Source organism: Corvus cornix, chromosome 4A, assembly GCF_000738735.6.
Source record: "Corvus cornix cornix isolate S_Up_H32 chromosome 4A, ASM73873v5, whole genome shotgun sequence".
Lineage (NCBI taxonomy): Eukaryota > Metazoa > Chordata > Aves > Passeriformes > Corvidae > Corvus > Corvus cornix.
Genome location: NC_047058.1, coordinates 17,989,037 through 18,003,700, shown reverse-complemented (window position 1 = coordinate 18,003,700; position 14,664 = coordinate 17,989,037). Strand labels below are relative to the sequence as shown.

Genomic DNA, 14,664 nt, shown 5'->3' with positions numbered 1-14,664 from the left:
CAGGGTCTTGGCCAGTGAAGTTTTAAGCATTTCCAAGGACAGGGATTCCAAAGCTCAGCAAGGCAACCAGTTTCAAGCTTTGACCATGCTCAGTTTAAGAACACTTCTTTGAGTGTCTGTATCAGTTTTCCTTGCTAAATGCTGTATCCACTGCCTCTCATCCTTTGGGCACACATCCAGCTCAGCCTCCCCTAAAACTGCCCGTGAGCTGATTTGCAGACAGAAATTCAGACACCCCATTTTTAGCATTCTGTCTCCAGTCTAAACCAACCCACTTCTCTCTCAGTCTAACTCTACCGTCAATCATCCCACACCACAGACTTGTTCATTTGCACCCTGCTATCCATCTCTCCAATAATCACCCAATCTTTCCACTTGTGACCTGCAAATGAAACAACAGGTCCCACTGCCTCAGACACCTGCTGATATATTAAAACCAACTTCTTCCTCTTGGGCCGTTTCAATACCAAGTCCATGAACTGTACATGAGCAATTCCATTTCTAAGGCATTTTTCTCTGATGGTTCAGTGATGCTGAACACTGTCACTGAGTGCCATCAATTGTCTGTCTATAGGAGAGTTTAATGGCTGCGGCAGCAACCACACGCACAGAGCCAGTTCATTACTATGCAAACCATGAATTATCTGCAATTTCTCCTGCCAGTGACATCACCGGGGAAAACACTGCTAAGGCAGCAGTCAAGGAAAAGCTCTACAAGTCCTAGTATTATCTGCACAGAGATGCAACATATGAAAACAATAAGCAATGACAGATTTCTAAGTAGCTGTTCTAAGCCTACATGGCTCTTGTGAGGCACAAAAATCATCTGCTTGATTTTGAAATGTATATTACACTGCCACACGTCTCCAGAGTCACCTCCAGTGCACAGAACAGGAGGTGATAAATTTGAGTTCACCACATTATCTACTCCTTCAAATCAGCTTCTGCTGAACAGTCCCAGGGCAGGTGAGGTAAGGGCCAGGCTTTGGAAAGCTGGACTTCAAGGCAGTACCTGCTGCAAATACTGCCTGGGGTTCCCAAAGCACCTCCATTTACAGTGATATCTTTTTTTTCCTCAAGGTACAAGCTGCACAAACTGAAATCATGGAATCTTACAGCCACAGGATAGTTTGGCTGGAAGGGAACTTTACAACATGTGCTTCCAAATCTTTATCAGAAAACCCGACGGGCTCCAAACATTTAAATGCACGATTCCCTACTGGTGAGCGTTTTTTGCTTCTACATTATTAAATGTCACCCAAACCTTACAAAATTCCTGTTTATATTTTAATATGTGTACATGAACATCTTTTGCACACCTGATGACTGACAAAATCCTGCATCAGCAGACAGCATCAAGCTTTCGGTCACCGGCCTGATCTTCTGCTCGTCGCTGCTTCCATCGCCTGTGGAATTCTGATCATCATTTTCTTCCTTATCAGACGAGGAAGAGGAAGTGACAACCACCTTCTTTTTTGCCACCTTCTTTTTTAAGTTGCTCTTTTTACTTTCTTTTACTGATCCTCTTTTAATCTTTTTCTTAGTGTCTTCATAGGACTCCTCATCAGAAGAGGATGAGTCGTTCTGTTCTTTCTTGGAAATTTTCTTTTTGTGGCTTATTTTTTTCTTTTCTTTCGTTTCAGTTCGTTTTTTACACCGCACGGCATCATCAGAAGAACTCTCCTCTTTTTGGGGAGATTTCTCAGTATCAGAGGATAAATCAATGTGCACTCTTTTAGCTACTCTCTCTCTCAAATTCCTCTTTTCTGTAAACACGGGTTCCTTTTTAATTTTGTCGTTTTCAGAAGAATTGCTACTTCCTTTCTCTGGAGATGACTTATCAAGATCAGAAGAGGAATCACCTTGTTCTTTCTTCAAACCTTTCTTTTTCAGTTTTTCAGATTGCTTTGCTTTGCTTTCCGATCCTTTTTTGTTCTTGAGTCTGTCTTTGGAAGACTCCAACTTGTGCTCTTTCTTTGCAGATTTCTCAGTACTCTCAGAAGAAGAATCATCCTGTGCCTTTTTCTTTTTCAAATCCTTCTTTTTCTTAACTTCAGGACTCTCCTCTTTCTCCAGCGAAGACTTCTCAACATCAGAAGACTCATCGTGTTTTCCCTTTGCAGATTTTTCTTTTGAGTCTCTGTTTATCTTCTCCTTAGCAGCTGACCTCTTACCCGTTTTTTTATCTTTAGAAGAGTGATTAATTTCCTTCTCTGGGGAAGACTTCTCAGCATCATCATCTTCAGAAGATTTACCTCTCTTCTTCTTCAGATTTACCTTTCTCTTACTGCTTACTTTTTTCCTCTGCTCTTCTTCAGACGAATCATAACTATCATCTTTTTGGGAGTATGTTTTCTTCGATTTTTTTGCAGCCTCAATTTTACTCAACATTTTTATCTCTTTTTCCAACTCAGAATCATAGTTTGAAGAATCTGAGTAGTTTTGTCGTTTCTTTTTAGCAGCAGCAGCGTTTTTAGCTGATTTGCCTCTTTTAGCATCTAAATCTGAACCGGAACTGGAACTTTTCCTTTTTCGTTTCCCGTTTTCATCCTTTACTGGTTGACTCTTTTGAAAATCTGAAGTCTTCTGATTATTTGCTGGCACTTCGCTGTTGCTTTCACTGTCTGAGGAGCTGCGACTCATCATCCCTGCCTCTTTAAGGACAGCTGGCATCTCATCAGAGTCTGAGCTGTGATCTAAGTCATATGGCTTTTTGGATTTGGAAAGTTTGTTAGGACTAGGACCATCAGCAGTGCTGTCAGAAGAATTTCTTTTATCGTTTTTCCTCCTTGGCTGCTTGGATGATTTTCTCTTCCGTTTTTCATTGCTCGTGTCATTGCTGTCCTCCTCTGAGTTGGATGTCAGGGGGCTGATGTCCGTGGGGCGCCTCAGCGGGGTGGTCTTGACGCGCGGCGACCTCCGGAGATCCGCGTCCTCCACGGGCACAGCCTCGTTCTCCGTGGAGGGCTCGCTGCCAACATTATGGTTTTGTTTTACAGAATCACAGTTTGCTGCTCTAGGTTGAGATGCATCAACGTCTTTAGATGCATCAACATCTTTACTGTCCTTTTCTACACTGTTGTCTTGATCTTCAGCTTTAAGTGTAGACTCTGAAAGGGAAACAGGAGTCAATTTGACAATCAATTCTTTTGTTCCTTTCGCTGACGATTTTAACTTGGTACCACCTTTGGTATCTTTCACAGGAGTGGTCAATTTTGTATTTGGATTTAGAGTCTCATGATCTGCTGCTGTGTTTCCACTGTCCTGCTCATCTGATGGCATCTGAATCTCCATAGCAGATTCCAGAGTCTCAAAAATATCTTCAGGAACAGACGAGGGGATGGACACAATATCCATGTCTAAAGCCTCTGTACTGTTGGGCTCATACTGTGGTTCTTCATTTCTGCCAGACTTTTTCTCTTCCCCAGGAGCTGCCTTGTTATCTGTCTGTTCCACTGAGGGAACACTTTGATCCATGGGCTCACTGTCAGGCCGCTCCGACACAACTTTTTTCTGTGTCTGTACAGCGTCATCCTCTTTTAATGCCACATGTTCCTTTCCTTCATCTTTTTTCACCTCATTTTTTTCTGATCTAACCTCAGTTTTTTTCTCTTTGGTATTTTTATCTTTGATTTTAACATTCAATGCTTGAATCTCCAGGTTCAGGCCTTCTTCTAGTGACAGATGAGCTTTTTTCATGTCACTCAGCACAGATTTAAAAGCTTTCAGCTGGCACAGTTGCACAGTTGGGCTTATTTCTACATTTTCTGCAGCGTTTTTCAAAAAGCTTACAAAGCTAGAATTCAGATTTGTTGTAGTTTCAACCAGTTTTTTTGTTTTCTTAAGCAAGTCTTTTGGCACCATTAGTGCTTTATACGAGTATGTTAGTGAACCTGAATATGAATTATCTAATTTTTTTTCTTCCCCATTACAATTTGCATTATTTCTCTTTGGAGAAAACTTGACCGTGTGGTCATATATTTTACTTTTTTCATTTTCAACTTTCATCTTTTTTTTGTTTTGTTGAAGTAACTGTTCTAAATTTTCAAAGACACTGTCACACGCAGTGACCAAGTCCAACAAAGGCTCTGGATGGCAAATATAGCAGTGCCACTGGTTATTTTCATCCAGGATAGTCGAGAGCTCCTTTCGGCCCAGGTTGCGCAAAATGCACTTTTTACAGAAGGCGTTATGGCAAAAGTCACAGCAAATCAAATTTCCACCTTCAGCACACCACCTGCAACGACATTGAGAATGGTAAGAGTCTTGTCTCCACATCAACAAGATGATACATTCCTAAGTTCACATATTTAAAAGTTCAAGTGATGAACAGATATCCATTACTTGGAACCGTTATTGAAAGCGCGCCTGAAAAGCTCAATTGAGAATTGCCAAGTCAGAAAATTCACGTATTACATTAACACTTCACAAAGCTGAAATGGTCAGTAATTTTCAAACACAATTTCAGCACTGATTTAATTCTTTAAAGAAGAGAAAAAAATTAATTAAATCTTATTTTCCCTGTTTCTTATGAAAATTTGTGATTTCTTTTACAGCAAAATTAATAAGCTTAAGCCTTTCTAGCCTTAACTCATACATTACTACTGCAGGAGCACACGAAGGCTGGAAAGTGGTGGACAATAAGCTCACACAAACCAGAGACTGCACAATTTTGACTGAATTACACATTTAGGTATTTGACATAAGGACAAGGAAGTGCTTTAGCATTTCAAAAGTGGGAGATGTATCTGGAGAACTGAGTTTCTGAGGCTCACAAGGTTTAGAATGCCAGATTCTATCCCCACCTTTAAGGTGTTCAGAAGGTGGCATGCTATTTAATTAAAAATGTGGTATCTTACAAGTGTTTGCTATTAGATTTCTTTATAAAATGTCTGCCTGTTCATTACTAAAACAACAATCAAACAGTCAGAAATACCCTGGGGCTGAGTATTTCTTGGTGACAAATAATTGTTCATTCAGCTCTTATGTACTTGTCTTTGTCAATAACATCACGATTGCAAGAAAAAGGATCCAGACACCAGCAGAGCTGTGGGTGTTACTTCAGTTTTTGTACACTCTGCAGTTTTTGTACACTTACCTACACTGTTCATCCATCCCATCCGAGTCACGACTAATGTCATCACTCATGTAATACTTGTAGCAAGTCTGGAAAGAAAGAGAGAGAACAAGAAATTCTTTATTAAATCTCAATTGGGCTTCAGCAATTCATTAGATTTCAGCATGCATTACAAGCAGCAGTTGCAAGGCAAGGCCCTCAGCATTCTAAGCCTTTTACATTTGTTTTAACCTAAAAAACATCTTCCATGGATAGAACACGTCCCAAACCATGACTTATTTAGATGGCTCAAGGTCTGTTTGAAAATTAAACAGGCTTTTGTTTGATGGCTGCATATCTGTGGATCTTAGAACATCAGCTGAATACTTCTTTCCAGTCTGAACATTTTTTTCCATCCATTTCCTAGGTAAATCAACACCACATCCTCCCTGACACGTTAATCCTACAAAAATTACAATTTTCAGCTGGATGCTCCTTATGTTAGCATGTGATGCCATAAGGCTATAGACAAAAATGTCTTCAGCATTAATCATGATGTTAACATCCAAGAATTCCATTTCCAGGTGCAAAATAAACATTTTCATTGAAAACGTGGTAATGCTAAGAAAAAAAAATACAAATTATTCAACCAGAATTATTGATAGCTTCAGTCGCTGAATTGTTTACACCAAATTCTGTAGGTTTGGTGTTATTTTTTTCCCAGCTGTTAGTGAAGAAGGTTCTCCCAGGCTTGTAGCTCTACTTTGAACAGGCATTAATACAATTCAGAATCCAGAAGAGGCTTCATCACCTGAATTTAAAATGATGATGCCCCATTATCTGGAGCAGACTTGCACATCTGTTCAACTGAACTATCCAAACAACCAAAATCAACATAAAACCCCAGTAAAATCTGATGTTTAGACACTTGATGGAATATTCACAGTCAAAGGAAAACAGCTTCTCAGGTCTGGGACTGTTTTACCTAAGCAGGAGAAAAATAAGGGCAGAACTAGGCACAGAAATAATGAAAGAGCTGGAGTATGGAGACCAGGGCTTCCATTCCTTCCTCTCACATTAACATAAGGCCATGTTCAATTCAGTAAAAACAAAGAAAATCAAGGGAAACAACCCTTGATATAATTCATGTAGCAGAGCTCCCAGTCAAGAGCTGCTACTGAACCCAACACCCTGACCAGGTTACAAAAATGACCCAGGTCACTGATGTGCACTGCAGGAACCAGGGCAGCTACAGCCACGTGCTGAGGCTGTGCAAAGCCAGGAACAGGAGCTGGGACTCCAATGGAGATGGGGAAAGGGTCACCGTGTGAGCTGATTTTTGTAAAAGAAACAAGCCCGAAAGCAGAGAGAGCCAGCACACCAGACTAGATGGGCATGGCTGAGACAGTTTGTTAGCTGAGTATGGAACACTAAAGAGGAGCTAGGAAGAGGGAAAAGGAGAGAAGAGCAGGGAAATGCTACATCTACTTTATAACACAGAACTGTATCTCTATCTTTAGCAATATCTTTATAAATACAGAAATCTCCACAACCATAGGAATATGCAAGAGAGATCTCTGCAGCTCTCCAAAAATTACCAGAGGTCTCCACAGCAGGAGGCAGGGACATTTCCTTCCTGCCCTGTCCCACCTCTTCCCACTGCAGCCAACTCAGGGCCTCTGTGGAGCCAGCAGGAAGCCACAGCTGAAAACTCAGATACTGGGCTTAAGGTTATGGATTAGACCAGCACTGCAAAGCTGCCATAAATTAGAACAGTCTAGGAGCTGGCAGAAACAGAGATGGCTTTGAAGCTGCTTTTCTGCTCCTTATTTCAATGCTGTTTTACATGGAATGCTTTAGCAGGAGATGCAGACTTGAATCTGTTCTTAAAATACATTATGAGTAGGCAGAAATTTCAGACAGATCATTTAACATTAAAAATTCACTAAGATTATACCCATAAAGCTGTAGAAATAAATAACAAAGAAACACAGGATATAAGAAAAAAGGAATATAAATTTGTAAGTATATTTGCCTTTTTTTTCCTCATTATAGTTTCCTTAATTGTAACAGCTAATGACTGAAAACTTTATTGACTAATGAACAAGAATTACTCCCACAAAATCCCACCCAAATCAACTAATATGACATTCTGAAACAAAAACAAACAGAACTGTTTGCCACATACCTTACATATAAGCACTTTCAGTGTAGGGTGTCTATAGATTGAATCCTTTTGAAAATGGTTCACCTGCTGCCCACAAGCTGTACAACTTACAATTCCATGGAGTCCTTCTTCTATGGAAAGGATTACAAACCACACATCAATTGTTTTCATTCTTATTTAAGAAATCTGTATGTACCTATTGCATTTTCTTACAATACTCTGGACTGTCAGGTTTCTCACATGCCTTTATTTCTGCACCCAGCACCAGAGAAATCTTTCTGTAACCATTTGCTATTTTAGGACTGTTTTTACCCCTGATTTCTATGCTTCACTCAGGGTGAAGATACAATTCTTTCCCTTTGAGAGGTTTAATTTGAGTTAACTGGTCACCTCCTGGAAACACACTTAAGTAAGAATCATCACTAAAATTCTTTCAGAGCAGCTCTGATATTCTAGATGACATTCCCCATTTAATCTCTTTTCAACAAATATCATTGCAGTTCATGTTTGTATTATGACATTTCTTTCACACACAATTTTAGTTTCTCAAAGAAAAGCATGAAAAACTCTTACAGAAAATGCAAGCAATCCTTGTAACAGTGCCTGAAAAATCTTTCCTCACATTTTGTTCTCTTCAGGATAGCAGTTTTTGGGTTTTTCTGAAACTACAATTTTGCTATGATCCACATGTTCTCCCCATGTTGCTGACTGCTCCCATGGTGTGTGCACCACTCTGCTACATTTGGTCAAGAAAGCTTTTTTTTTTTAATGCCAACCCCCCAGTTCAGCTCAGAAGGGGCGAACTTGGGCCTGGCAGGCTCACTCCATGCCAGGCTCTTAAACTGACTAATTAATACTCTGAAATATTTTTGTTTTCAACAGCAGAAAAAGGAAAATCATTTGTGAAACCTCTATACTTCCAAAAACCCAATTTGTGATCAAGCAGATACAGGTTTGGTAAGAGATCACTTAACTGCAACTTGTCCTTTGCTGTCATGTTCAGTGATTAAGTCAATACAGTTTAATTTAATGATTACAATCTGAGTACAGACTCTGTATTTTTTCTATTTTTAATTAACTAATCACTACCCTAGAATTAGAACCAAGCACCAACACCACCATGTTAAGGAACTGAAGGACACAGTTCAGGCTCCCAGCAATCTGCTGCTGAAGCACAGCCTCAGATGGCTCAGGGAGCAGTGAAACAGCTGATCCACCCTCCTAATTCAGTGAAATTCGGAATACAGGATATGTTTGCACCCTCTAGCCATTCCTGACTGCACATCCTGCAGGGTCTGTGGACCTGCAAGTCCCTCTCACGAGCTCCAAACCAGCTCAAACACCAGTTTCAAATGCTGCTGTGACCGTGGATGAACACACCCATCACATCACACTCCTCGGGAAAGAATCCCTCATTCTGCAGCACAGAATCCAACCCTGGCACACATCACAGTCCTTAAACTCCTGCAGGAATCACTGAGGGTCCCAGCCAACCCAGGGAGAACATGATATTCCCTGCCAAGTCCTGAGCCACTTCCCTCTTTTCCATAACCAAGGGGAAGCACTACGGCCTCCTTCCTCCAACCTCCAAGCTGGCACGAGGAAAAGAGAGAATTTATGAGGCAAACCTTTGTAAACCATGTTACTACTACAAATGATGATGATTCAAAGAAATAAACTACTACTAATTCATTAATACTGAGAAACTACTTAGTCAAAAACATTAACTGAATTTATCAGCAAAAATACAACCATAACCATGCTGCAGACACAAAACTTGAAAATAATGACACAGTGCCTCTTACAGTCTTAGATAAGAGCATTTGGTTGCTAGAAAGGCAAGAGTTCTGCTTCTACCACTATTTCTAATACTCACAGGACATGTAATTCCTACTAGAAATGCAAATGTTTTAAATATATGTATATGTCAGGCACAGTACATGAGTAACCAGTCCAGATACACAAAGGAAAGCCTGCAAATTCCCTAGGGATGGAGATTAAAAAAGCTGGAAGGGCAGGTCATACAAACTGTCCTGGGGGTGCAGACACAGGCCACAAAGCTCAAGCACAAGTGTCTTATCTTTTTAACACTGTACCCCTGAAGAGTCCTGTTGGACCATATGTGTAAAATTGTTATAAGCACAAATGGAAAGAGCATTTTTATATGAACAGGACATCTTGCGTGGATAAAACAGAACCAACTTCCAAAGTTCATAATTTGGAGGAAACATCAATGCTCAAAATGTCACTGACACCACAAGAGCCCAGGTGTATGCACAAGCACATTTCCACAGTCACATTTCACTCCCCTTCAACAGATGGAGAAATAGCACTCAAAAAATTGCTTTAGAAGAGAGCAAGGATCTCAAATGATACAATGGGAAGCATGAACAGCGTGTGCAAGAGCTGTTTGTATGAATACCCTGGGTACTGCTGGACATGTGTGAGCTAAGATATTGCCAGTAGAGTTAACAAAAATATCTGCCTTCTTATTGGCTACATTATACATAATCCTCCCTCCTCTCCTTTACTTTTGAGGGAAAAAAAAGAGAAAAGAAATTAATTTCTGTTAGTATTATAATCTACCTAACTTCTAAGTTTTAGCAGCAGCTATGGCAAACCAGCTGGCACAGCATCTTTTCAAAGGTAATCCTTAGAAGGGCCCACTGGTCGGGAATTTCCCACAATTTAAAAGCAAAACAAAAAAGTCTTTATAATGTTTGAGGGTTTAGGATTTTTTCTTAGCTCACTGATGGATAATCTGCCTATACACGTCCCTGTTCAAACATGGTTGCTTTCCTGGTGAGTCAGTGAACGTTCCTGTATCAATGGTGCTCCAATTCCTTAATAAAGGAATACCTGTGACACCTGATTGCAACCAAGCAACTGCACCTAATGAAGCATCCTATACCTACTGAAAATAAGGAGTTTAATGGGAACTAATCTTAGCTTTCACTGCTGCATTGCAGGGGCAGCAATGGAGGCTAATTTCTATCAGCTAAAATCCTCAATGAACAAAAAGCCAGAAGAGTGGAGGTATTTTTAGGATAATTTATCAGAAATATGGACAATTTTTAGATGTACCAAATGTGGTCGTAAGCAACAATTTAAACCCGTTTCAATAGATGTTTTAAATTGTATTTACCTCCACGCTTTTTGGGAGCTTCAGGTTTCATTTTAACGGTATTTCTGCTTCTAAATTCAGGCCCTTTAAAATCATCTTTGTCTTCATTCAGCACTGGCTCAGGCTGTACAACCACTGTACCTAGAATAATTTTATTTAGAAATTGGAAACCATTACACATCCAAGTGAAGTGCAAAAGTTCTGATTAATAAAGCCAACACCAAAAAAAAAAAAAGTGCAATCTGTTGACTAAAACTCAACAAAGTTTTGAAAGCACAGATGTTCACAGAAAAAAAACCAAAAAAACCAAAAACACCACCACACATTTCAAACTACACCTGTGTTGCAGCTGTAGGACAGAAGCCAAGGACTGAATGGGCTGAGGAGCAAATCCTGCTCTCTCTGCCCTGCTGTGGCATGTGCAGGACAGGACTGTCACACTGCTGGGGGGGTGTAGGACAGGAACTTGCTACCAATAAAGGACATCACTTAAATCCCTCAAAACCCTTAGAGTAGCTATGCTTTTCTCTCTTTGCCCCCTTCTATTCAGTTTCCCTGAAACTGAAATAACTTGATTTATTTCAGCGTGAAATAAACAAAAAAGCAATGGAATAAAACCTGTTTTGTCTTTAACAACATTCAAAACTGACATTTTCATTTAAACAAAGTACTTATCAAAATTATGTGAATGAAAAAGCGTATATTTCCTATTTAAGAGCCCAGTTTTGTTGTGAGGACACTGAAAATAATCTAATGTTCTGAAAAAATTATTTTAGAGTGACTGCTCTAAATACTGCTACTCATGCAGTAAACAGCAGCAATTTTTCCTGTAACTTTCATAGGTAAGAAATGGAGATTAATCCAACTCACACTGCAGCTAAGAGCAGAGGGATGTAGGCCTACAGTGTTAACTGTTTCTAAAAGGTGCTTAAAAATACATCCAATAATGGCATTCTCCTCCCAGAGTTAGTTTTGCCTTTGTTGATCTAATTGCTAATAACCTCAAAGACAGAACAGTAAAATAAGACCTCCAGGTGTCAGAGCTTGAGACTCCTGCAAAACAACAGAATAAATCATTTCCCCTCTTTTGTGATGGTTTTATACAGATGTCAGCAGGCATTGGAAATTAAGCCACCAGCACATCCTTGGGCACCCATGGATTAAAATATGCTGGGTTCCAAACTGAAGGTGCTCAGGTTCCTCTTTTTGTGTGGACAGAAAACCAACAGGACCTTCAAGAGGCATTTTACTAATACATGTGCATTCTAGTGAATTATTTATGCTGCATCATAATCTTGGCTAATTTGCTGAATTCAGAAACAAAAGAAAAAAAGACATGACCTACCTTTAGGCAAGCTTTGCATATCTACATCATTTTCTGAGTTCTCATTTGAAATATCTTCATTTACAGTTTCATCTACGATTTGTTCATCATCTGACCCAACATATTTTGTTACAACTGTAGGTTTCCTGCATAGACAGAAAAAATACCCCATGGTCTGACAAATAGTACATACGGCAATTCAGGCAAGCTTTGCCTGCAAAGCACCATATTAACTGTGAAAAACTAAGTTCTTTTTAAATTAATTGAAGACATTATGAAGCGGGATGCTCCAAGTTACTACAATACATAAATTGTAGGTTCATTTTCTGGTTTGGAATAGGAATTCTCCCCTCCCACGTGAAATAAAAATATATACCAATAAAATATTTTTGTTGCAAAACCAAGGTTTGATGTGTTTTTAAGAAAGTTACAGTTCCAGGAAAGAAGGCTAAAAGAAACACAAGTGAATGTCTGCTCATGAATTTTATACATCCTTCCAGGTTTAACAGGCAGCACAAAGAGAACACAGATATTAGCAAATTACAAAAAGCATCTTGGCAGAAGAGATGCTTGCAAGGAAACGAAGGAAATGCAGAAAGAAATGAAAAAGCTGTTGAACAAAAGGATCAGCTGACAGAATTCCACACAAACATAATTCAGAACTGAATCCATGAAAATGAACCAATTTACTATGTGAGAATGGGGAGAAAGTAATACAGAATATGGAGCACATTTTTCAGTAGTCTGAAGGCAATGCATGAACTACTGCAGGATACTGGTTTTGTCAGTACAAGGCACACTATGATAAATGGATGAGTGAAAATCCCTTTAGTGATAAGACAGGAAGCAAAAAACGGGACTAAAAAAGTATATGAATGAAAAGAGTTCAGCAGGACACCGGATTCAAAAGATGAGGGAGAAACTAAAGCCAAATTTAAAACCACACTCTCAAATATGGCATCAAGACAAACATAAAAGGAAGACTGAAGAATATTAATTCCAGCAGACATGATAAAATAAAGCAACTTGGATTAAAAGGAGAGTGAAAAGAGATACAGACTTTTAAAGAGCAGTACTAAGGCAGCTGTGGAAAGCTCAACTCCCTGCACAGTTCACTGGGATTTAACAAAAATCACAGAGGACAGAATTTTAGTGACCATCAGCTGAGAGCAGATGAGGAGGACTTTGACTGGAGCAAGTCTGCTCTTACTTGGGACACAAATGATTTGTCTTCTGTATGTTCAAGCAGCTGGTAAACAATTCACTCCATACTTTTTAGATCAAAGAGGGGGAAAAGGATTAAGCAGGCATACAGCAAATGGCAGTTTCTACACAGGACAACTCAACAGCACAGTCCGATGCTGCACTCTCCCAATAATAAAGCAAATAAAGCCTCTTTTTCTGTGCATGACCCAAGATACAGGTTTGGAAGAATCCTACACGCATAAATAGCAAGACTGAAGGAACTCTTGTATAAACTCCTTTGTCCTGAAGATATGGGATAATTTTGTCTTTGTTAATAATAATGAAGCTTTAGCATCTTATCCTTTCACCCTGAGAAATCATTTGAATTTTAAGTGTACTATGAGGCATTTGCTTTACCAGCACTCTGCTGATTTCATGGATTTATACTGGTATGGACCAAAAATATTTGACACAGTGCACGCACTTTTCTACAGCTTCCCATACCCAAAAAGTAATTTATTGTTTTATTTTCCAAACCAACCTTTTGGAACGGGATAATCCTAAGGATTTGGTTCTTTCTGAAGAACTACTTCCCTAAAAACAAGGAAAAAAAAAAGTAAAAGTCAACACATTTATATCCAAGGGACCTGTCAAAAAACAGTTTCTTGCATTAATTAGAACACAACTCAGAAGCCACCAGGGCGCTTCTAAAAAAATACTTTAAGAAGTGCAGCAGGAAAAGCAGTAACTACAAGTGGCAATTTCAACAGTGACACCAGTACAGTTAAACTGGATCTGTGGAGTTTCAGATCAGAAGTCAGCAGCTTACACAGGCCTGTGAATGCTCTTCATGCTATGTGAGGAAACCATCCCCTTTTCCAACACACCATTCCAGAGGGTTCTGGCACTCAGGAGCAGCAGCAGCCTGCACCCAGGAATTGCCAGCAGAACAGACTCTTGTTATGTGGCTCATGTGCCAGAAAGCACTGGCTGCCTTCAGAGCAAAACTGATTTTTTCAGCCGTTTTTGCACTCAGATCACAACTAGGTCTGGGCAGTTTAAAATACCTGAATTTACAGCACTAAAGGCAAACTAAGGCAGGACACTGGCACTTGTGTTTTCTCTACAATGTTAAGATACTGTCCACCAGAATGTTTCCAACAGGAGAACAGACAGAAGTAAGAAATACCACATGAAAAATTTCTGCTCTTGTTTAACACAGATCCAGTATGTCCATTTTTACTTTTTTTAAAAAGGGAGCATATTTGCCTAAAAGAACAGCTAAGTACCTGCTGTTATCTGAGTAACAGGGTGAAGGGTGATGACATTAACGGGTGCTTCTCACAGTATTATTTATTGTAAAAGCAACAGACTGAACTCAGCTGCCGTGCACTAGACATGCAAACAGAATTCAAAAGCATTTTTATTCCTACCTCATCCCTACTGTTCTCCATTGAAGCTGGACTTCCTTTAGGTTCTCTACTTTTACCTATGGAGAGAAATTAAAGGAGTCCACTGAAATGCAAGGAACATCAAAAGTTCTTCACACTGCACATCACAGTATTGTTTGTGTTTCACCAGCCTGGCTAGAGATAACTGTGACTTTCAGAGACAAACTGCTGCACAACAAAAAAGACATTCCATTGTATGGCATAAATGTTACAGAAATAATTCAGAAATCCCTTTCAGTTCAGTCCCTGGGAGCCTTCCTCTGTCGGTGAAGAAATACTGAAGCACTGGCAGTGCAACTGCATGCAGAAATAATATCATTAGTGCATTTTTGCTGATATCTAAGTTCCTACAAGTAT

The 14,664-nt window shown here is 39.6% G+C and overlaps 1 protein-coding gene across 2 annotated transcripts in view; it reads right to left on the bottom strand.

Moving 5' to 3' along the window:
- The window catches only part of ATRX (ATRX chromatin remodeler), a 66,210-nt gene that overhangs the window by 38,037 nt on the left and 13,509 nt on the right, over nt 1-14,664 (bottom strand). The window contains exons 3-9 of one of the 2 annotated variants that reach the window (XM_039572381.1): nt 14,290-14,345; nt 13,398-13,450; nt 11,693-11,817; nt 10,369-10,488; nt 7,245-7,354; nt 5,099-5,166; nt 1,320-4,237 (exon numbers count right to left, since the gene is read on the bottom strand). In XM_039572381.1, the coding sequence (XP_039428315.1) occupies nt 1,320-4,237; nt 5,099-5,166; nt 7,245-7,354; nt 10,369-10,488; nt 11,693-11,817; nt 13,398-13,450; nt 14,290-14,345 (3,450 nt within the window). The remainder of the gene's footprint in view (nt 1-1,319; nt 4,238-5,098; nt 5,167-7,244; nt 7,355-10,368; nt 10,489-11,692; nt 11,818-13,397; nt 13,451-14,289; nt 14,346-14,664) is intronic. The other variant, XM_039572382.1, reaches the window with a different exon arrangement.